Below are 24,433 nucleotides of genomic sequence, written 5' to 3'. Positions count from 1 at the left end.
GAAACCTAAAAACATGATTAGAAAAACCAAGTCGGACATGAACATACTCCATAAACAGCATCAGAAAAAACACACAGATTGAAAGCTTACCAGCTAACGTCCGGACCATCTGTTAGCAAGTTCTTCATGGAGGTGAAGAAAGCAAACGGGTCTGACTATGAGCCCAACACCATTAGCAGCTCCATATTCGGGTGATACCAGATGTTCCTGTGTTTATATATAATAGCTATATAATAAACAAATTATTAACCTCGCTTGCTCAGTTAATAATTCTTTAATGCATCTTATGCCTCAAAATGCTGGCATAAGCATCAGTGTTATCCAGGATTGGATAGTTAAGATATTGCATCATAAGACAGAGAGGCCTTAAGGTTTTATTTAGGCTATCTATCTATCTGGTCTCCATCGGTCATGACTGACCATGAATGATCATCCATCCATTAGTTGTCTCTCAACCATTTGTCCATCTTAAGCAGCTTCTCTTGTGACTGTAGAGACTGATGCGAGAGGGGCAGTCACCATTGCACAAGACACATCTATGTATTGACTCTAGATCAGTGGTGTCCAAAGTATTCCAGAAAGGGCCAAGAGGGTACAAGTTTTCTTTGCAGCCACTGACTCCAGCAGGTGATTTTCCATTTCTAGAATACTTTGGACACCACTGCCCTAGATTGTTGATTATTGCTTGTTTTCTGGGAGCTCGCTTTTCTGTTAAAGTTCTTCTTTTGTTGGTGCCTGGTGCAATAGTTGACGATCTACTTGTCAGACAGTTTACTAATCCTCATGCACCCAGTGTAGTGGAGAGTAGATTGTGGTGGGACATCTCCTTATTGGCTGGGGGCTGCCCAGCTTGAGGGGGCAATAGATGTCCAGTGAGACACGAAGATCTCTCCCACCATCAGAAGCAACCATCAGAAGCGCAATAACTTATTAAACGGTAACTGTTGCTTCCTGTGTTGTGTCTACTCCTAGTAAGTGGCAAAGCTGGAGTATCCTTTCCAGATGCAGGTATAAGTGTGTACATGCTGACGTGAACAAATGTAAGCCTGGGCATTGTGATATGGAGGACAGACCATTGCCCATTCAACTTGTCCCCCCTCTTCACCATGCTGATGGGTCCAAAGGAACAGGAGGACTGTTACAGTTTGGTGCCACAGTGGTCACAAGAGCTGGGAGAGCAGATGGCGATGAGTTGATCACAGGGGGCGGGGTCCTCCCCCCCCCCCCCCCAAAAAAAAAGTGCGCACCGGAGGGGACGTGCCTCTGAGCGTGCGTAATGAATTTGGTGTGCTCCTGGAAAGCTCGTGTATTTAGGCTACACCGTTGTAAGAGACTGAGTAAGAGTAAAGAGTGATGACAGTATTTTTTTTTATTATTATTTGAATGTATAGACCCTCGGTCACGTGATCTCCTGCATACCACAAAACCAAACCAAGAACTGATCTGAGAAATGACACGAGACAGTAGATTAACCCCACATACAGCCCTCCATCACAAAAGCAAACACAGCGCACTTGGGCATGACAGTCACACAACGGGTCAAAGATAAACCTTTCATGTAGATATACGAGGGCTGTCAATAAAGTAACGGTCCTTTTTATTTTTTTTCAAAAACTATATGGATTTCATTCATATGTTTTTACATCAGACATGCTTGAACCCTCGTGCGCATGCGTGAGTTTTTCCACGCCTGTCGGTGACGTCATTCGCCTGTGAGCACTCCTTGTGGGAGGAGTCGTCCAGCCCCTCGTCGGAATTCCTTTGTCTGAGAAGTTGCTGAGAGACTGGCGCGTTGTTTGATCAAAATTTTTTCTAAACCTGTGAGACACATCGAAGTGGACACGGTTCGAAAAATTAAGCTGGTTTTCAGTGAAAATTTTAACGGCTGATGAGAGATTTTGAGGTGATTCTGTCGCTTTAAGGACTTCCCACGGTGCGAGACGTCGCTCAGCGCTCTCAGCCGCCGTCGTCAGCCTGTTCAAGCTGAAAACCTCCACATTTCAGGTTCTATTGATCCAGGACGTCGTGAGAGAACAGAGAAGTTTCAGAAGAAGTCGGTTTCAGCATTTTATCCGGATATTCCACTGTTAAAGGAGATTTTTTTAATGAAAGACGTGCGGACGGGTCCGCGCGTCGGGACGCAGCCGCCGCGACGCTCCGCCACAGGAAAAACACCTCTGTTGAAAGCCTTAAGGACAAGTTGGAACATGTCCTGCCTGTTAAACAATTTCTCATATACTCACTCCACTGAAAGCCATCAAAAGCCGCCTGGATTTTACAAATGGTTATCAACACGGAGGTGTTTTTCCTGTGCCACCGCACCGCGTCGGCTGCGTCCCGACGCGCGGATCCGTCCGCACGTCTTTCATTAAAAAAATCTCCTTTAACAGTGGAATATCCGGATAAAATGCTGAAACCGACTTCTTCTGAAACTTCTCTGTTCTCTCACGACGTCCTGGATCAATAGAGCCTGAAATGTGGAGGTTTTCAGCTTGAACAGGCTGACGACGGCGGCTGAGAGCGCTGAGCGATGTCTCGCACCGTGGGAAGTCCTTAAAGCGACAGAATCACCTCAAAATCTCTCATCAGCCGTTAAAATTTTCACTGAAAACCAGCTTAATTTTTCGAACCGTGTCCACTTCGATGTGTCTCACAGGTTTAGAAAAAATTTTGATCAAACAAAGCGCCAGTCTCGCAGCAACTTCTCAGACAAAGGGATTCCGACGAGGGGCTGGACGACTCCTCCCACAAGTAGTGCTCACAGGCAAATGACGTCACCGACAGGCGTGAAAAAACTCACGCATGCGCACGAGGGTTCAAGCATGTCTGACGTAAAAACATATGAATGAAATCCATATAGTTTTTGAAAAAAATAAAAAGGACCGTTACTTTATTGACAGCCCTCGTACACTCAACAAAAATATAAACGCAACACTTTTGTTTTTGCTCCCATTTTGTATGAGATGAACTCAAAGATCTAAAACTTTTTCCACATACACAATATCACCATTTCCCTCAAATAGTGTTCACAAACCAGTCTAAATCTGTGATAGTGAGCACTTCTCCTTTGCTGAGATAATCCATCCCACCTCACAGGTGTGCCATACCAAGATGCTGATTAGACACCATGATTAGTGCACAGGTGAGCCTTAGACTGCCCACAATAAAAGGCCACTCTGAAAGGTGCAGTTTTATCACACAGCACAATGCCACAGATGTCGCAAGATTTGAGGGAGCGTGCAATTGGCATGCTGACAGTAGGAATGTCAACCAGAGCTGTTGCTTGTGTATTGAATGTTCATTTCTCTACCATAAGCCGTCTCCAAAGGCGTTTCAGAGAATTTGGCAGTACATCCAACCAGCTTCACAACCGCAGACCACGTGTAACCACACCAGCCCAGGACCTCCACATCCAGCATGTTCACCTCCAAGATCGTCTGAGACCAGCCACTCGGACAGCTGCTGAAACAATCGGTTTGCATAACCAAAGAATTTCTGCACAAACTGTCAGAAACCGTCTCAGGGAAGCTCATCTGCATGCTCGTCGTCCTCATCGGGGTCTCGACCTGACTCCAGTTCGTCGTCGCAACTTCACACAGCCATTGAAGAGGAGTGGACCAACATTCCACAGGCCACAATTGACAACCTGATCAACTCTATGCGAAGGAGATGTGTTGCACTGCATGAGGCAAATGGTGGTCACACCAGATACTGACTGGTATCCCCCCCAATAAAACAAAACTGCACCTTTCAGAGTGGCCTTTTATTGTGGGCAGTCTAAGGCACACCTGTGCACTAATCATGGTGTCGAATCAGCATCTTGATATGGCACACCTGTGAGGTGGGATGGATTATCTTAGCAAAGGAGAAGTGCTCACTATCACAGCTTTAGACTGGTTTTTGAACAATATTTGAGGGAAATGGTGATATTGTGTATGTGGAAAAAGTTTTAGATCTTTGAGTTCATCTCATACAAAATGGGAGCAAAACCAAAAGTGTTGCGTTTATATTTTTGTTGAGTATATTTACAGCAATACATAACTTTAATATCTGTCATTGCGGGCGACTGGCCGTGAACGGAGGGACTAAGAAAATGCATACCGCACGACAACAGCATGTTATGTGCATTATTATCACTTTTTACTGAGATACACAACATGTAATGAGTACATAAAAAGTTGGCTCATGTAACTTTTGTGGTGTCGGCTCTCGGCTAGCTGGCGCACTGCTCTCCAATTTAGCCAGTGCGTCCTCATCAAGCTGGCTGCTTTAGCTGCTGTTCATTGTCGTACTATCCATGAGAAAATCATCCGGAATATCCATATTGGGACCAAAACAAACTTCTCGCATTTTCATCTTTTCCTCTGCGGACAGTTTTTTTTTTTTTTTCCCCCACTGTGGACAGTTCTTGGGCTGTGCGCGCTATGACGTCATTTGTTTATGCATAGCGGGCGGGTATAGTCAGGTACCGTCGACGTAAATCTACGATACCAGCCCAGCAACACCCCGGTAAAGTGATAATAATATTGAATAACTAATATTTTGCTATATTTTCCAGTATTTCTTTTTCTTTCTTTTTATTTTTATTTTTTGATAACTCTCACATCCGAGGGGGCGGGATTGATGACGTGAGGGGGCGTCGCCCCCAAACACCCCCTCGTAGCGCCGAGTCCGTGTGACAATCATCTTGAATCGGTGTTCAGATCTATGCATGGTCAGCTGCCTGCCTCCATGTGTGAATTTCTATACCTTTATGTCACAACCAGCTCTGAGATCTTCTGATCACGGTCTAAATCTAATGGAGACTATGCTCATTCTTCCTTTGGACTTAAGATCAGTGAAATCCGGGTATAAAATCAGGCACAAATGGGACTCACGGGCTATATAGGACTTATATCTTCATCATGAACATCTTTTTCTTCATCTTGTTTAAATGACCCACCCCACCTTTGCAAAATGTTATTGATTTTTTTGTTAGTTTTTAACTATTTCTGTTAAAACCCTTCCTGTACAAGGGAGGTTATGATTTTATTGCTATCTGAAAAGATTTATTAGGCATTTTAAAGTATTTTTTGTGTAAAGGTGTGTACTGTGTAATTTGGTGCAGGTCCTGATAACAATCCGATCTAGTTGGTCAGTATAGGAAGCTGAAGGGTTTCAACAGCCTTGTTAGTTTTTGTCACTGTGAAATACTTTTAACGTACTATAGATCTGCTAAATAAATTCATTTGATTCTTATGTTACTTACACTTCATCCTTATTTTGCAGGTGTACCAGGGAGTGACTACATCAATGCCAACTATATTGATGGCTACCGTCGTCAGAATGCCTACATTGCCACTCAGGGCTCCCTCCCTGAGACCTTCGGTGACTTTTGGCGGATGGTCTGGGAACAACATACAGCCAACGTTATCATGATGACCAAGCTGGAAGAGAAGTCACGGGTGAGAAAGACAGGATGGAAGGACATGGGGGTATAGGACAGGTAGCACAGAGTCCTACAGCATTAAGTCAGTGCAAAAAATGACAACCAAGCTGCAAGAGGAGGACAAAATCAGGCAGGTGGAAAAAGATGGAGTAGGGTAGGATATAGGATAGGACAGTTTAAGATGTCAGGAAACAGGATTTGGTTGCATTAATTTGAGCAGGGTGCATTTGAAGAAATTGAAATAGTACAGCGGGAGGTTACGATGGAAAATTGAAGAACAGTGGCTCTTAATATGGCTCCGGCGGAAGGGCGCAGAGGGTGCAGTTTTTTGTTTTTTGTTTGTTTGTTTGTTTGTTTGTTTTGTCCCTACTACCCACAGTGGATTAGCAAAAGTACTGCAAATATTCCATTTATTAAGTGTTTGTGAGTGGATGAAGACAAAATGTACCTTATTAAGAACTGGGACCCACAGATGTAGTGCAAACTCTACACAGTGGTGGGCACAGTTAGCCTAAAAGTTAGCTTCAACGACTGCAAATCCGCTAAAAGAAAAGTTAGGTGTGATAACACTAAACCGATAACCTGTTCAAACATTTAGCTGGCACTACAGACTAACTCTTATTATATGAATTAAGCTTTGGCTTTCGGTGGTGCTCTAAATCCCTGGAAAGTAGACCCAAAGAGCTGAAATATTATTATGTTCTAGGGTAAAACATGGAAATTTCCAAAAAAGCTTCAACGTGGTGGCCAAGATGTCCAAAAATAAGTGAATAAATAAATGAATTTAAACGATGGTTTCCATTCATTGTACAGTTTATTTACAGTATAGAAAGTAGTAAACAAGTAGGAAATATTAAGCATAAAAATACACATGGAAAATCATTTTAGCAATCTAATTAACTCATTTTTCTGGCTTGACTTCTTCATGTATTGAAATAGTGTATCATCCCATAACCTGAGCTCGATAGAATTTCCAGATAAGCACTTCTCATGTGACCTGCACATATTTTGAAATTGTAAAGCACCCACATAATTCTATCTGCTTTTGTGCTACTTTAGTGTAATCGTGCTCTTTTTTTTTCTTTTTTTTTGACTACAGAAGTGCACTGGTGCCGAGGTTGTTTAAATGATTAATTTTTTGAATAGAATTTGAGTGTGGAGTTACTTTTTGACTCCAGCTCAGGAAACCAAACCAACCAACTAACGTGAGAACTTGGAGCATTCATGTGTAATTTTATTAAAATATATTTTGGCTTGGTAATAGCCAGCTTTGATATCCAGACCATCAAGCAAATCCACTCCTGACATTGTATATTGAGAATAGATGACAGGTTTCTGAAGCTGATGGGTCATTCCATCTCAAGTCACCCAGAGGCTCCCAGGTCACCCCTCAGTCCTGGTCTGTCAGTTTGATGTTATTCCTATTACAACCCCAATTCCATTGAAGTCGGGACGTTGTGTGAAATTTGCAAATCCTCTTCTACCTATATTTAATTGAATACACCACAAAGACAAGATATTTAATGTTCAAATTGATAAACTTTATTGTTTTTGTGCAAATATTAGCTCATTTTGAAATGGATGCCTGCAACACGTTTCAAAAAAGCTGGGACAGTGGTATGTTTACCACTGTGTTACATCACCTTTCCTTCTAACAACACTCAGTAAGCGTTTGGGAACTGAGGAAACTATTTGGTGAAGCTTTGTAGGTGGAATTCTTTCCCATTCTTGCTTGATGTACGACTTCAGTTGTTCAACAGTCCGGGGTCTCCGTTGTCGTATTTTGTGCTTCATAATGCGCCACACATTTTCAGTGGGCGACAGGTCTGGACTGCAGGCGGGCCAGTCTAGTACCCGCACTCTTTTACTACGAAGCCACACTGTTGTAACACGTGCAGAATGTAGCTTGGCATTGTCTTGCTGAAATAAGCAGGGACGTCCCAGAAAAAGACGTTGCTTGGATGGCAGCATATGTTGCTTCAAAACCTGGATGTACCTTTCAGCATTGATGGTGCCATCACAGATGTGTAAGTTGCCCACGCCATGGACACTAAGATGCCCCCATACCATCACAGATGCTGGCTTTTGAACTTTGCATTGGTAACAATCTGGATGGTATTTTTCCTCTTTTGTCCGGAGGACACGACGTCCATGATTTCCAAAAACAATTTGAAATGTGGACTCATCAGACCACAGCACACTTTTCCACTTTGCGTCTGTCCATTTCAAATGAGCTCGGGCCCAGAGAAGGCAGATGTGTTTCTGGATGTTGTTGATGTACGGTTTTCGCTTTGGTAGAGTTTTAACTTGCACTTGTAGATGTAGCAATGAACTGTGTTAACTGACAAAGGTTTTCTGAAGTGTTCCTGAGCCCAAGTGGTAAGATCCTTTACACAATGATGTTGGTTTTTAATGCAGTGCCACCTGAGGGATCAAAGGTCATGGGCATTCAATGTTGGTTTTCAGTCTTGCCACATATGTGTAGAAAGTTCTCCAGATTCTCTGAATCTTCTGATTATATTATGGACTGTAGATGATGGAATCCCTAAATTCCTTGCAATTGAATGTTAAGAAACATTTTTCTTAAACTGTTGGACTATTTTTCACGCAGTTGTTCACAAAGTGTTGATCCTCGCTCCATCTTTGCTGTGAACGGCTGAGCCTTTTGGGGATGCTCCTTTTATACCCAGTCATGGCACTCACCTGTTTCCAATTAGGTGTTCTTTGAGCATTCATCAACTTTCCAAGTGTTTTGTTGCCCCATCCCAACTTTTTTGAAATGTGTTGCAGGCATCCAAAGATACGAACAACATGCACAATTTCGGGTTTCTACCATTTTGAGGCCTTTGTGGAAGGCAGATCACACTAGATACACCAAAACTGCCAACTGTATACCAAAAGTTAGTCTGGCATGAGCAGTTTCAAAGCTGTGAGGCATATAGGGAGCTCATTATTAATGTGCAAAGTTGGTAGAAAACACCGTTTTCATGAAAAATTCCCAAAAATTTCCAAAGGCTCTAACTTCAAAGGTTTTCACAATACAGCCCTAATATTTGGCATTTCACCATAACTTTGGAATATGATTAACATAAAATTGACAGAATAAAGCTGAGGGGTGAGTTGGGATTTTTTTCAAAACTGGGTGATTTCAGATGGAATGACCCTGGTTATAAGTTCACATCCACTTCAAATCAATTGCTTGAAGCTTTTATTGCTAAATTTGGTGCCTAAACTTGTTGAATCCAGTGGATATAAATCAAAACTAACAAACAAGAAAAGTAACTGATAGCAAACATGAATATAATGGTCCACATTAAAGAAATGGCCATAATATATCACGACCTGGTAGCACTATGCTATAAGCTCCAGCAGGAACAAACCTTTTTGACCATTGGATTCTATAAAAAATGTTAACTGACTTAAAGTTAGGAAAACTAAATATGTGGGAAGCCAATTGATCTGTTTATGGTATTGAAAGTTAGGTGAAAAGCTAATCCTCTGTTAGAAAGGTTCGCTTCACTCTTTAGCTCACTGCAAAAAAGGGGTGTCTAAAACAAGATAAAAACACTAAATTTGAGGGAAATTATCTTGCTGCATGGACAGAAATTAAACCTTAAAACAAGATCAGTTATCTGATACTTCTAAATCTAAAGTGGGGTTTTTTTTTTTTGTTGTTTTTTTGGTATTTTGGTACACTGCCAATTATTTGGATCTTCCCAAGATAAAAAAAATAAATAAATAAAAAATCTTGGAATTAAAAGTGTTACATAATTTAGATTTTTAAGGGTTAATTTCTTATTTTTAGTGTTCATCATGTTTATTTCTAGATTTAACAATCTGATTCAAGACATCTTGTCAAGTCAAATGATCTGTCCATGCAGCAAGATAATTTCCCTCAGATTTAGTGTTTTTATCTTGTTTTTAGACACCCCTTTTTTGCAGTGCAGTTTTCTGATTAGCTGGAATGTGAACCCCAGTGCCTCTCAGAGACAACGATGGTTTAACACAGACGTGCTAACGTTGTGTGGTGTCACATTTCGGGTATCACAGTGGTTTGCAAACTCTTGGGGAGAACAGAAGCACAAGAGACAGACTACAAAATGCACATTTACCAACTCTCAAGCACCGTGGTCATAGAGCACAAACCTCCGCAAACACTAATTTTCAGTTTGACAAAATTTTATCTTGGAAAAATGTTCAAAGTCCTGTTAGAAGTAACTTTTCATAAGCTAAATTAGATGTGATCAAATGTCAGGAGTATGTATTTAGTTCATGCACTTGAATCAAAGTTTTTTGTGTTGTCAGCGTTTTTTTTTTTTTTTTCTTTCAACTTTTTTAGTTTCTGAATTCTTTTTCAGATAATTTTCACTGAACATTGATTATCTGTGCTATGCACAATTTGTCATTGCTTTTTGGCACTTGGTTTCTGATGATAACTGGAAGATAGACAGGCATAAAATTGGAACCTCGATCAAATCTTGGTGGTGTAGGTAAATCCATAACAAAAACAACTGAGAGTGATTGAGGCACTTTTGATTGATATAATGCAAAATATAGACCAAATGGGCTTTTCAGTATTAAATTCAAATGTAGACAAAATCCACAATCCAGATCAGATCCGAATCAAACTTTTGTCAGGCAATAGTGTGTGCCAGTCTGCACCTCACATTCAAATATGAGAGTGATTGGGGCATGTTTGATTGAGAAATAATGTCAGTGACATTAAATGGGGTTTTCAATGTTAAATTTAAATTGCCATAAAATCTGTAACCTGGATCAGATCCGGATCAGACTTTGTCAGTTGATAAAGGATACCATCCTACATAATGCTCTCAAATATGAAAGAAATTTGATCTTTTTTGACAGTTAGGAATTTTTGAAAATTCTTTCAATGTTAAAGGTAGGGATTTTTCCAGTTTGCTGACTTTGACCTTTGATGTATGACCTTGAAAATTAAATCAGTTCCTGCCTATCAGGATATGAATCTTCAGTAAAACTTTCGTAATGATATATATAAAATTGCGGGTTCCAGGCTGTTCAGAAACAAACGGGTGAAAAGATGACCTACGCCCAACTTCGTTGGTGGATAAGTTGGGGTCAATGGGACGAAAACAGAGGGAAGATGAAAAAGAAAGAATGCCAAGTTCAGTGAAAGTCAGGGTGGGTAATGGTTTAGAAAATCTTTTTTCTTCTTCTTCTTGCTTGAAGACATTTTTGCTGTTATATCAGTATATCCACTTGAGTAAAAAATCAAAGTAATGAGGATGTCATGTTGCAGTAAAATGAACGACAATGGCTGGAGGTATGAATCATGATTAAGTGCTAAACAATTATGTCCAGAGCCTTGTTGAGAAAATGATCCTTTCCTCTCGCCTGTGCTTCATGTTCTATTAACCTGTGCCTCGTGTTAAAACTCTGTTTCTTTCTCCAACTTTTCCAACTCTCTCTCTGTTGTGTCTGTTCGACCTTCAGATGCCCTCTTATTTCTTCTCGAAGGCAAGACCTCCTTCTCTCCTTTGCTAATCCCTTTTAACACACGTCACCTCACATGGGTTTCTCCTGACATTTCTTTTTTGCCCCCTATTCTGCTGTTTTACTGTTGTATTCTGTGCTAAAGCCAACATGCTGAGTGAGAATGATGACCTGTTTTCAGCTCACCACAAAGCACTTATTTTGCTTTAAATGGGATTTTATTGTAACCGCTGCAGTTCAGAAACAATACACTGTGCATGATCACACCCTCAACTGTTTTCCACTTTTATTCTGTTGTGACCACACGGTGTTGAGAGGCAGCCACTGAAACAAAACCAGTTATAACATGTTATCATGTTTACACAGAGAAGACAACAGAACAGATATTTACTGAGGATTAGGGTCATCCGAGGGTCATCGTTTTGGGGGGGGGGGGCATGTGATGCCTTTGTACGGAGCAACATGCAAGTTCCTCAATGATGAGGTCCCTGCAAATATAAAAGGCCAAAGGGATGCCCACGTTTCACCTGGCTGCAGTAGATAGATGGGTATCTTTGAGAGGTGTGGATGGACCAGTCATATGCCAGGGTGATCGCCATCCAGGACCCAAGGCGGTCCCGTACTGTGGTGAATGCAGCCAGAGCGTGAATTATTCAGTTATTCAATGACAGTCAGAGGAGACTACCTACAACCCCAAATCAGAAAACATTAAAATGGCATGCAAAATGCAAATTGAAAATTAAAAACAAAACAAAACCTTGCAGACTGTTGACTTTAGTTTCATTGCAGAGTGTATGAACACATAAATTTTTCACACATTGTTGACAAATTGGAGATCCTCTTCCCACCTTTGCTCCTCAAACACTCAGCCTCTTGTGGATACTGTTTTTATACTAAATCATAATTACAGTCAACAGTTGAAATCATCTGTTTGAAATAACATCATTATTTAATGCTTAATAACTCATTACTTACCCTAAATTGTACGGAAGCGTATTGCATTCACTGGATAAAAAAAAAAAATAGACCACTGATCTCGTAATTTCGAGATAAGATCTCGTCATTACGAGATCAGTGGTCTCCAGCTTCCCTGTATGCGTGCTTCCTCAATAATTGCTGTCGCAATTAATCTGCTGTTACCACCTTCTCAGTCTGAGACATTTGGAAATAGTGATATTTCTTAAAAATGAGGATGATATTAATATTAGTATGTCAACACTGCAGGCATCTCAAGTCCTTGGGATTGTTCCGGCGGTAAGCCCAGTCTGACGTGCTGGACGTCACTCTCTTTCTTACGTACGGAAGCTCTGAGCTGCCAAGCCCTAATTTGGCTCAGTATCATGCAATTACGTGAAAAGTTTCATGTTATAACGTGATATTTATCACGTTATTTCATCATATGAAATTATCATGTTATTTCATGATGCGGTATTTTCACGTTATAACGAGAAATTATCACGTTATAACAAGAAATTATGCTCCACGTCGCCGTAATTATGAGATCAAGCTATTGTTTTTATTTATTTATTTTCTCTGTGTGTGTGTGTGTGTGTGTGTGTGTGTGTGTGTGTGTGTGTGTGTGTGTGTGTGTGTGTGTGTGTGTGTGTGTGTGTGTGTGTGTGTGTGTGTGTGCGTGTGTGTGTGTGTGTGTGTGTGTGTGTAATCGCTTCCGTACTTCCAGTCCAAGCGTGAATGCCACAGTCATAATCGAAAATAGGCCAATTTGTAACCTCTGACACTGCATTGTGATCCACACCACGGTGCGCACAAAGTGTGGATTTCCCACTAAACTGTTGCTGGATGAATGAAACTCCTCCAGCGAGGCGAGGCACAGCTCGGGCACACAGACTGGCATGTGCCCGGGTGGGAGTGAGCCCCGCTGTGTCCCTCAGTGGTCGGTGGGTCTGTGTGAGTGAAAGCTGGAAGTCGCCCCGTGCTCCTCCCTGGACATTCATCTGGGAGCACTTCAGGGGGAAAATCCACACTTTGTGTTTGATTATAGTGTGTTATCATCGGCTGAGCTCAGCTCACGTCTGTGCTGAGGGACTGGAAGTACGGAAGTATATACATAAAACTATTTACACACCTGATCTTTTCTCATAATTACGAGAAAATATCTCGTAATTATGAGATATTTTCTCATAATTATGAGATCCTGATGTCGTAATTACGAGAAAAGATCTCATAATTACGACATCTTTTCTCATAATTACGAGATCAAGATCTCGTAATTACGAGATCAGTGGTCAAAAAATTTTTTATCCAGTGAATGCAATACGCTTCTGTAAAATTGCCTCCTGTCCCAACCTTTGTTTAAAATGCCTTGCATGCTTGTAATACAGGATAGGATGTACATTAACAAGTGAAAAGAAGTTGACCACACAAACCATGAAGTATATTGGGTACATAATGTCTGCAAGGAAGCAAAAGGCAAAGGAAATGTCAGAATCACTGGTTTGTTTGTTTGTTACATATTCCACACTGTCCCATTTTTTTCTGATTTGGGTTATAATTATTATTGTTGTTGTTGTTGTTATCATTATTTATTTATTAATTTATTTACTTTAGTTAATTTTACGTAGGCAGGTAGCTCAGTGGATAGGGACCTAGGCTACCAATATGCAAACCTGGGTTTGAGTTCCCCAGCACTTGGGAGACACCAACCTAGATTACCTAGATTTTCTTGTTTGAAAATCCTTACCTGTTTCTCTTCCCTGTATAACCAGGCAACAGGCAAAACCCGTCCTGTGCACACTTTCTCCCATCGCAGCCACAGAAGCCTGTATTTATTTTACAATTCTGATGGGTATCTTCATGGCTCCCCTTACTTGTCTCCTTCTTGCATGGCAACTCTATTTTTGAGTACTGCCAACTCCACACAGCTTTACCTACAGCGCATCCGAAAAGTATTCACAGAGCTTCACTTTTTCCACATTTTATGTTACTGCCTTATTTTAAAATGGAGTAAATTCATTTTCCCCTCAAAATTCTACACACAACACCACAAAATGACAACATGAAAAACTTATTTTGAAATTTTTGCAAATTTATTAAAAATGAAATGCTAAGAAATCAGTTGTACGTAAGTATTCACACCCTTTGCTCAATACTTTGTTGATGCACCTTTGGCAGCAATTACAACCTCAAGTTTTCTTGAATATGATGGCACAAGCTTGGTGCACCTATCTTTGGGCAGTTTTGCCCATTCCTCTTTGCAGCACCTCTCAAGCTCCATCATTTTGGATGAGGAGCATCAGTGCACAGCCATTTTCAGATCTCTCCAGAGATGTTCAGTCGGATTCAGGTCTGGTCTCTGGCTGGGCCACTCAAGGACATTCACACAGTTGTCCTGAAGCCACTCCTTTAGTATCTTGGCTGTGTGCTTAGGGTCATTGTTCTGCTGAAAGATGAACCGTTGCCCCAGTCTGAGGTCAAGAGCGCTCTGGAGCAGGTTTTCATCCAGGATGTCTCTGTACATTGCTACATTCATCTTTCCCTCAATCCTGATTACTCTCCCAGTTCGTGCCACTAAAAAACATCCCCACCATATGATGCTGCCACCACCTTGCTTCACTGTAAGGATGGTGCCTGGTTTTCTCCAAACATGACACAAACTCCAGGTGGGCTGCCATGTGCCTTTTACCAAGGAGTGGCTTCTGTCTGGTCACTTTACCATACAGGCCTGATTAGTGGATTGCTGCAGAGATGGTTGTCCTTCTGGAAGGTTCTCCTCTCTCCACAGAGAAATGCTGGAGCTCTGACAGAGTGACCATCAGGTTCTTGGTCACCTCCCCGACTAAGGCCCTTCTCCCCTGATAGCTCAGTTTAGACGGGCAGCCAGCTCTAGGAAGGGTCCTGGTGGATCCAAACTTCTTCCATTTGCGGATGATGGAGGCCACTGTGCTCATCGGGACCTTCAAAGCAGCACAAATATTTCTGTACCCTTCCCCAGATTTGTGCCTCGAGATAATCCTGTTTCAGAGGTCTACAGACAATTCCTTTGACTTCATGCTTGGTTTGTGCTCTGACATGCACTGTCAACTGTGGGACCTTATACAGTAGTGTTCAGAATAATAGTATTGCTATGTGACTAAAAAGATTAATCCAGGTTTTGAGTATATTTCTTATTGTTATATGGGAAACAAGGTACCAGGAGATTCTCACAAATCCAACAAGACCAAGCATTCATGATATGCACACTCTTAAGGCTATGAAATTGGGCTATTAGTACAAAAAAGTAGAAAAGGGGGTGTTCACAATAATAGTAGCACCTGCTGTTGACGCTACAAACTGAAACTATTATGTTCAAACTGCTTTTGTAGCAATCCTGTGAATCACTAAACTAGTATTTAATTGTATAACCACACTTTTTCATGATTTCTTCACATCTGCAAGGCATTAATTTTGTTGGTTTGGAACCAAGATTTTGCTGGTTTACTAGTGTGCTTGGGGTCATTGTCTTGTTGAAACACCCATTTCAAGGGTATGTCCTCTTCAGCATAAGGCAACATGACCTCTTCAAGTATTTTGACATATCCAAACTGATCCATGATACCTGGTATGCGATATATAGGCCCAACACCATAGTAGGAGAAACATGCCCATATCATGATGCTTGCACCACCATGTTTCACTGTCTTCACTGTGAACTGTAGCTTGAATTCAGAGTTTGGGGGTCATCTCACAAACTGTCTGCGGCCCTTGGACCCAAAAAGAACAATTTACTCTCATCAGTCCACAAAATATTTCTCCATTTCTCTTTAGGCCAGTTGATGTGTTCTTTGGCAAATTGTAACCTCTTCTGCACGTCTTTTATTTAACAGAGGGACTTTGTGGGGGATGCTTGCAAATAAATTAGCTTCACACAGGTGTCTTCTAACTGTCACAGCATTTACAGGTAACTCCAGACTGTCTTTGATCATCTTGGAGTGGATCAGTGGGTGAGCCTTTGCCATTCTGATTATTCTTCTATCCATTTTGATGGTTGTTTTCCGTTTTCTTACATGCGTCTCTGTTTTTTTTTGTCCATTTTAAAGCATTGGAGATCATTGTAGATGAACAGCCTACAATTTTTTGCACCTGCGTATAAGTTTTCCCCTCTCCAATCAACTTTTTAATCAAACTACGCTGTTTTTCTGAACAATGTCTTGAACGTCCCATTTTCCTCAGGCTTTCAAAGAGAAAAGCATGTTCAACAGGTGCTGGCTTCATCCTTAAACAGGGGACACCTGATTCACAGCTGTTTGTTCCACAAAATTGACGAACTCACTGACTGAATGCCACACTACTATTATTGTGAACACCCCCTTTTCTACTTTTTTTTTTTTTTTACTAATAGCCCAATTTCATAGCCTTAAGAGTGTGCATATCATGAATGCTTGGTCTTGTTGGATTTGTGAGAATCTCCTGAATCTACTGGTACCTTGTTTCCCATGTAACAAGAAGAAATATACTCAAAACCTGGATTAATCTTTTTAGTCACATAGCACTACTATTATTCTGAACCTTACTGTATGTAGACAGGTGTATGTCTTTCCAAATCATGTCCAATCAACTGAATTTACCACAGGTGGAGTCCAGTTAAGCTGTAGACACATCTCAAGGATGATCAGTGGAAACAGGATGCACCTGAGCTCAGTTTTGAGCTTCATGGCAAAACCTGTGAATACTTAAGTGCACGTGAGTTCTTAATTGTTGTTGGGGTTTTTTCTATAAATTTGCAAAAATCTCAAAACTTTTTTTTATATTGTCATTATGGGCTATTGTGTGTAGAATTTTGAGGGAAAAAAATGAATTTCATCCATTTTGGAATAGCAAAATGTAATAAAAGTGAAGCACTGTGAATACTTTCTGGATGAACTGTATAATACCATCCTGTTTGTGCTTCTTAATGATTGTGGCAACTGAAGTCTACCACATATTCAGTGACTTAGAAATGTTTGGTCTGTTTCTTTCTACCTAGATAGTTGTCTTGCTAGTTGAGCCCCAACTCAAGATGAAGTTTCACCACATTTGGTCCTTCATACAGATATTAAACTATTTACCAAATGTTTTGATAAGTTTGCAAAAACATCTGGCAGATGTTTGAACATTCATCACGTTCAGTCCAGCATCTGATTAAGCTGAATATCCGTCTTTGACATTGTTGTCAATCAAAGTAACTGTGGCTCATCCAAATGTTGCTCTTTGTGAATCTTTGGTCAGGTATCAGAATCTGCTTGCGTATGCTGTTCTAGTCTGAGGAGAAATGCTGCTGTCTTATGTTTAGCCTGCAGTGGTTCATAGCTTCCTGCTTCCATGCTGTTATTCTGCACCTGTTGCCAACAGGAAGTAATGTTAAGCCCTCAGTAAATAAGCAGTAGATTCTTCTGTCTCATAAGTATGGAATAATTTCTGAATACCTGCTTAGCTTTAAAGCTACAGTGTGTAAGATTTAGTGTCATCTAGTGGTGAGTTTGCAGATTGCATTATGCTATCTCCGGTTCCACTTTTTCGCCCATGAGGATTCATGCTCCCTTACCTTTTCGTGATAAGCAACATATTGACATAAATAAGGGCTGTCAAACTTGTTCGCCTGCACTAGCAACCAGTCGACCATGTATAGGGGAGCAACCACTGATTCCTCTTCTTTTTCCTTCAGTTTCCGGCCGCGCTGCAAAATGCGGAAAGTGGTGTAAGTATGTCCCTTTTGGCAGTATGGCGGCCACCATAATGTTAAGCGCTCATTCTAAGCTTATGAAACACATTGATTCATTGTTGCAGTGAGTTGCACACTAAAGTCATGAATGCTATATTCCATTTCTGCTAATGTACTCCTTTAAATCCTGCACACTGTAGCTTTAAATTCAGTAGTGAAGAGCATTCTGTGACAATGACATTACATGTGAATGGTTTCGATTAGCAGCCCACTTATCTCCACGTGTAGCGTTTACAGATGGAAGTGGGCTGCATAATTATTTAATCTTATTTCACACCAATCCAAGTTGTGTACATGTACATCATCACAGACGGTCCCGCTGCCGGTTCCGTCATCTCTGAACTGTTCAAACCACACAAGAGGAGGCCGCAGTTATGCCATCAAGATTTACGGATTACGTCGTCTTCACACCAGGCGTTTGCTGTGAAGCTGTTTAGCTTGCTGCCAGTGGTCGGGGGCCCCCCGACGTGAGCGGCCCTTTCTGTACACCCCCCCACACACACACACACACACACACACACACACACAGAGAGAGACACACAAGCCCACAGTGTCTAAAAAGTCTGAAACAGTGGAAAAGCTGTAATTACAGCCTCAACGTCCCGCACCAAAAAATGCATAATCCTCAGTCTGGAGCGGCGGAATGCGGCGCGAGCTGAGCTGAGCTCCCTGCCTTCTTTGATGTGCGGACTGGAGGGATCAGCACATAACGTCTGGTTTGGCCTGATTCTGCCAACACTCTCCTCCCCCTTCCTCTCCACTGGGATTTTATCCCACCCCACCCCCACTCCCGTATGTGGTCTCCGGCTGAGCGAAGGAACTACAAATATGACGGCCTGATATGAGGGAGCTGGTGGTTAGGCGTGAAGAGATTTGGTGTGGTGCGGGTAAGGATTTGTGAATGTGGAGCGACGTACAGAATTAAATATGTAAGGCCCGGAGTTTTCGTGTCAATTGGTTTTTCGGAGCTTTGTGGCAGATCCTCGCGAGACCCGGCCAACCTGCAGTAATCCAGTGTCACACAGCTCACAGTAATTGAAAGTTGTTGCGCCGAGCGCGGCCTAACACCGCTTCACTAAAAACCCTTTCACATGCCAGGTTGCCTGTTTGTTCTTTCAAATTTATTCAAGCATCTCTGTCTGATTTCTTGCAAACACTCACTGATCCTCTTTTCAACACTTTGTTGTTTATACATGTGCACAAGCGCTGGATCGGTTCCCTCTTTCTCACTTTTTCACTTGCTTGTGGTCTCTTTGTATTTTAGGTGAAGTGCGATCAGTACTGGCCAACGCGGGGCACAGAGACCTACGGGCTGATCCAGGTCACTCTGCTGGACACAGTGGAGCTGGCCACCTACTCCGTCAGGACCTTCGCTCTTTACAAGGTGATACAAACTGTGTGTTGGGGTGTCGTGTGTGAGTCTGTAGCCATGTTGTGTTTGTAATCCATCATGAAAAAAGCAGATAAGAATTCATGTTTTAACAGACTGTTTCAGTTTAAGAACCGCCCTCGTGAGATATAAAGCTGTTCATATGGACTTCTTTTTAACCTCTGCTAACAGTCAGGAGTTTAATTCAAACAGTAAAGGACGGATGTTGGTAACATTTTGTTCTGACACAGTCACTGGGTCAGTGAGGCATTGATTAAATACTGAGGCAGCTTGTGATCTAATTCACAATATTCCAGTCATCTTTTCTGGTAATGGCAGAAGTATCCTGATAGCATCACAAATCTTCTTATTTATTATCTCTTTGATCTTTGTCCTAGTAGGACTTGTGCGCACATTATGTCAACCTGGGTTCACTTCCCCGTCACACTACTTGTCTGCGTCCTTGGACAAGATACTTCATCTGCATCATCCCAGTCCACCCAGCTGTAAATGGGTACCAGCCTTTTCTGGGGAAGTAACCTGTATTGGACTGGTGTTGCCTGTTTGTTTCTCAAGGAAAATCTGGTTCTATTTAATCAGCACTTTTACCCCTTTTTTAATTAAGTCATAATTAGCAGCTAAATTTTAGTAGTGTGTCCCAGGTACTACACATCATTTGAATACATAATATCAACTAATCCAATGAAGTAAAACAGTTTTTGTATCCTTCTTTTTATAAATAATGAGTACTGTATTTTCCAGACTATAAGTTGTACTGGAGTATTTGTTGCATTTGTCCAAAAATGTGTCTTGAAAAGAAAAAAAAATACATATGTCACACAGGTCTGTAAGTCACATTTATTTTTGAAATGTGGTGCTCCTCTTTCATGCAACAAACAGCAAAACTAATTTAATTCAGTTTAACAGAGGCTGTGCTCATGAGTACCATTCTACCTTTGGATTTAAGATCAGTGAAATCCGGGTACAAACACTGGCACAAATGGGCCTCAAAGGCTATAAATGATTTACACTGATTTAACTTGCAGAAACTGACGAGCAATTAATGTTATTGTGGCCGACACAAAGAACTCAGAGTAAAATGCTTCTTATGGCCACTAGACACACAATCATAGGTGAGATACAAGTGTCATTAAAAGTTTGAAAACTTGGTGCATTATTTATTTATAACGCAAATACTGCATTAGCAAGCAGAAGCTAATGGGCTAATTAATATTGTTTTTCCAGGCACACACACACAAAAAAAAAATTAACAAAATTAACAAATTAAAGACACAAAGCACCAAAACAACTCCACAACTCTTAATCATCTCTGTTAAATGCACTATGTAGGTACATTTAACAGAGATGTACCCCCCCCCCCCCCCACACACACACACACACACACACACACACACACACACACATAAAAATGTACCATTACCTGTTAAATGTACCATTTAACAGAGATGATTAGAAATTTTTTTTGACGATGTGGCTTTTAACTTCATAGTTGATTCGTTTATTTAATTCCAAAGGCAGATTTTCTGAACACTGTGACCTATGTGCTTGCTCAGGGAGGTTGGTAAGGTTAGACCTTACCCGTGTGAAACACTCTGGGGCAGCTTTTTTGTGATTTGGTGCTATATGAATTGAATCAAATTAATTCAGTTGGAGGGCAGGGGGCAAAAACATTTTTGTTGGACTAGGGTTATGTTTGGACAGTTCAGATGTCATGTACTTTTTATCAAAATTATGGATTACCTGAAACTTTTGCATAGCATTATATTATAAAAATTACCCTGTTGGCTATTATTTCCTCTTGCAGATGTTCTAGTTTTGTTTGGATTGTTAACTATTGATTTAAAAAAAAATTAGCATAGTTGCTGTACATTTTAATGTTCTCTTTTTCTGCTCATCCAGAGCGGCTCCAACGAGAAACGTGAGGTTCGTCATTTCCAGTTCACAGCCTGGCCAGACCATGGGGTGCCAGAACACCCCACCCCTTTCTTGGCCTTCCTACGCAGGGTCAAAGCATGCAACCCTCCAGATGCAGGGCCAATGATCGTCCACTGTAGGTATGGGAAAGTACCTGTTCAAACCGTGTATCTCTTTTTATTGCTTTGTAGTTACAAGCACGCTGGCACCCGTCACTGCGTATCAAAAGATTGGACCTTGATTCCTGGTTCTCAAAACAAGGCACCTAAGTGGCTCTACTCTACTCTTTTCTACTCTCCTATTTTACTCTTCCTTTTAAGATATTTAGATATACCTTTATATACTAGCATAGTTCCAGCTTAGAATTGAAATATAAGATATACCTTACTGAATTTTCATGGTATCATGAAAGGTGTCCAGTTTGACTCTACACCGGGATTTGTAGATGATACTATATTAGCGGGGCGGCATAGCAAAACAGTTGTGCATTCTGTAATAAAAGCATCACATTTGGCACACATATTCTAAATTAACTAATGTTTCTTTTCCGATATGGAGACATCCTGGAGCTGACCTCTAATGAGCTACAGGGGTCAATAAAGAATTACACAGAGGTCAGAATTTAAAAATGAGCCAATCATGTTGAAAACTATACTACATTATTTGTCTGATCATAACAATTCCAAAAAGGTATAGTTTGGACTATCTATGACTGAATGTTGTGGAGTTATGGGGTAAGAACAGCACAAATGGTGACAAAAATCAATTTCAATTTGTACAGGGGTCAAAAGTTAAAGTTGCTCCAATTTTGGTAAAAAAGTTATGCAAATTATTGCTTGAAATAAAAGGATTAATAAATGGAATAGTTTGGACTGTGTTGAATGTTTGGTCTTCAAAGTGAAGGTCAAAGAAGGCCGACATCCATTGGATTCTATGTCTTATGATATATGTTAATATGTTGTTTTATTTATATATATATATATATATATATATATATATATATATATATATATATATATATATATATATATATATATATATATATATATATATATATATATATATATATATATATATATATATGAGATCTGTTAGAAAAGTATCCGACCTTATTATTTTTTTAAAAAAACATATGGATTTGAAGCACGTGTGATTGCGTCAGACAAGCTTGAACCCTCGTGCGCATGCGTGAGTTTTTTCCCGCCTGTCGGTTGCGTCATTCGCCTGTGAGCAGGCTTTGAGTGAGATGTGGTCCACCCCTCTCGTCTATTTTTATTGCAAATAAATGTCTGAACGATTTGGAGCTTTGCTGCATCAATTTTTTTCCAGAAACTGTGAGAGACCTCCAGGTGGACACCGTTCGAAAAATTAATATGGCTTTCAGGGACGATCATATGGTGATTAAACAGATTACGGGGTGTTACTGCCGCTTTAAGGACGGCCCACAACTGCTGAGAGCGCAGCGCGCTCCCAGCGCTGATGGACAGGCTGACACCCCGCTGGAACAACTAGATCATTTCCAACGTGAAAGCTTTGTTGATCCGGGACCTCGTCTGACTTTGACAAAAAGGCACGTTGGAAATGATCTGGTTGTTTGTGCGGGGTGTCAGCCTGTCCATGGGGGCTGGGAGTGCGCTGCACTCTCAGCAGTTGTGGGCCGTCCTTAAAGCGGCAGTAGCACCCCGTAATCTGTTTAATCCCCATAAAATCATCCCTGAAAGCCATATTAATTTTTCGAACGGTGTCCACCTGGAGGTCTCTTACAGTTTCTGGAAAAAAATTGATGCAGCAAAGCTACAAATCGTTCAGACATTTATTCGCAATAAAAAATAGACGAGAGGGGTGGACCACACCTCACTCAAAGCCTGCTCACAGGCGAATGACACAACCGACAGGCATGAAAAAACTCACGCATGCGCACGAGGGTTCAAGGTTGTCTGACGCAATCACACATGATTCAAATCCATATGGTTTTTGAAAAAATAATAAGGTCGGATACTTTTCTAACAGACCTCGTATATAATATAATAATATAATATATAGAATTTTTGACCCCTGTACAAAACTGAAACTGACCTTTATCACCATTTTTGCCATTTTTACCCCATAACTCCATGGAATTCAGTCACAGATAGTCCAAACTATACATTTTTGGAATGATTATGATCAGACAAATAATGTGGTATCATATTTTCAACATGATTGGAACATTTTAAAATTTTGACCCCTGTGTAATTCTTTATTGACCCCTGTAGCTCATTAGAGGTCAGCTCCAGGATGGCTCCATATCTGAAAATATCTGAAAACATGCTTTTATCACAAAAAGCACAATTTTTATGGAAATTTTAGCTAAGCTGCACCACTATATTCAAATATAGACCCAACTATTCCCTCTGCAGGGAGTAAGGAAACGTTAGAGGATTACCTAGTGACATATTGGTGCTAACGTTTGTGTGGCTGAAGAGTTGAAATAGTCTGTTTTATGATGTAAAAACTTTTTCCACATACACAATATCACCATTTCCCTCAAATATTGTTCACAAACCAGTCTAAATCTGTGATAGTGAGCACTTCTCCTTTGCTGAGATAATCCATCCCACCTCACAGGTGTGCCATATCAAGATGCTGATTAAACACCATGATTAGTGCACAGGTGTGCCTTAGACTGTCCACAATAAAAGGCCACTCTGAAAGGTGCAGTTTTATCACACAGCACAATGCCACAGATGTCGCAAGATTTGAGGGAGCGTGCAATTGGCATGCTGACAGCAGGAATGTCAACCAGAGCTGTTGCTCGTGTATTGAATGTTCATTTCTCTACCATAAGCCGTCTCCAAAGGCGTTTCAGAGAATTTGGCAGTACATCCAACCAGCCTCACAACCGCAGACCACGTGTAACCACACCAGCCCAGGACCTCCACATCCAGCATGTTCACCTCCAAGATCGTCTGAGACCAGCCACTCGGACAGCTGCTGAAACAATGGGTTTGCATAACCAAAGAATTTCTCCACAAACTGTCAGAAACCATCTCAGGGAAGCTCATCTGCATGCTCGTCGTCCTCATCGGGGTCTCGACCTGACTCCAGTTCATCGTCGTAACCGACTTGAGTGGGCAAATGCTCACATTCGCTGGCGTTTGGCACGTTGGAGAGGTGTTCTCTTCACGGATGAATCCCGGTTCACACTGTCCAGGGCAGATGGCAGACAGCGTGTGTGGCGTCGTGTGGGTGAGCGGTTTTCTGATGTCAATGTTGTGGATCGAGTGGCCCATGGTGGCGGTGGGGTTATGGTATGGGCAGGTGTCTGTTATGGACGAAGAACACAGGTGCATTTTATTGATGGCATTTTGAATGCACAGAGATACCGTGACGAGATCCTGAGGCCCATTGTTGTGCCATACATCCAAGAACATCAACTCATGTTGCAGCAGGATAATGCACGGCCCCATGTTGCAAGGATCTGTACACAATTCTTGGAAGCTGAAAATGTCCCAGTTCTTGCATGGCCGGCATACTCACCGGACATGTCACC

At 41.2% G+C, this 24,433-nt stretch overlaps 1 protein-coding gene across 22 annotated transcripts in view; it reads left to right on the top strand.

Annotated features, from left to right (window-relative positions):
* The window catches only part of LOC117527150 (receptor-type tyrosine-protein phosphatase delta-like), a 527,875-nt gene that overhangs the window by 482,144 nt on the left and 21,298 nt on the right, over positions 1 to 24,433 (top strand). For all 22 annotated transcript variants that reach the window (XM_034189362.1, XM_034189358.1, XM_034189350.1 and 19 more), the window contains 3 exons: positions 5,269 to 5,444; positions 18,862 to 18,981; positions 20,887 to 21,041. In XM_034189362.1, coding sequence (XP_034045253.1) covers positions 5,269 to 5,444; positions 18,862 to 18,981; positions 20,887 to 21,041 — 451 coding nt within the window. The remainder of the gene's footprint in view (positions 1 to 5,268; positions 5,445 to 18,861; positions 18,982 to 20,886; positions 21,042 to 24,433) is intronic.

The sequence above is a fragment of the Thalassophryne amazonica genome, chromosome 15 (assembly GCF_902500255.1).
Source record: "Thalassophryne amazonica chromosome 15, fThaAma1.1, whole genome shotgun sequence".
Classification (NCBI taxonomy): Eukaryota; Metazoa; Chordata; class Actinopteri; order Batrachoidiformes; family Batrachoididae; genus Thalassophryne; species Thalassophryne amazonica.
This window is presented reverse-complemented; position numbering and strand designations above follow the sequence as displayed.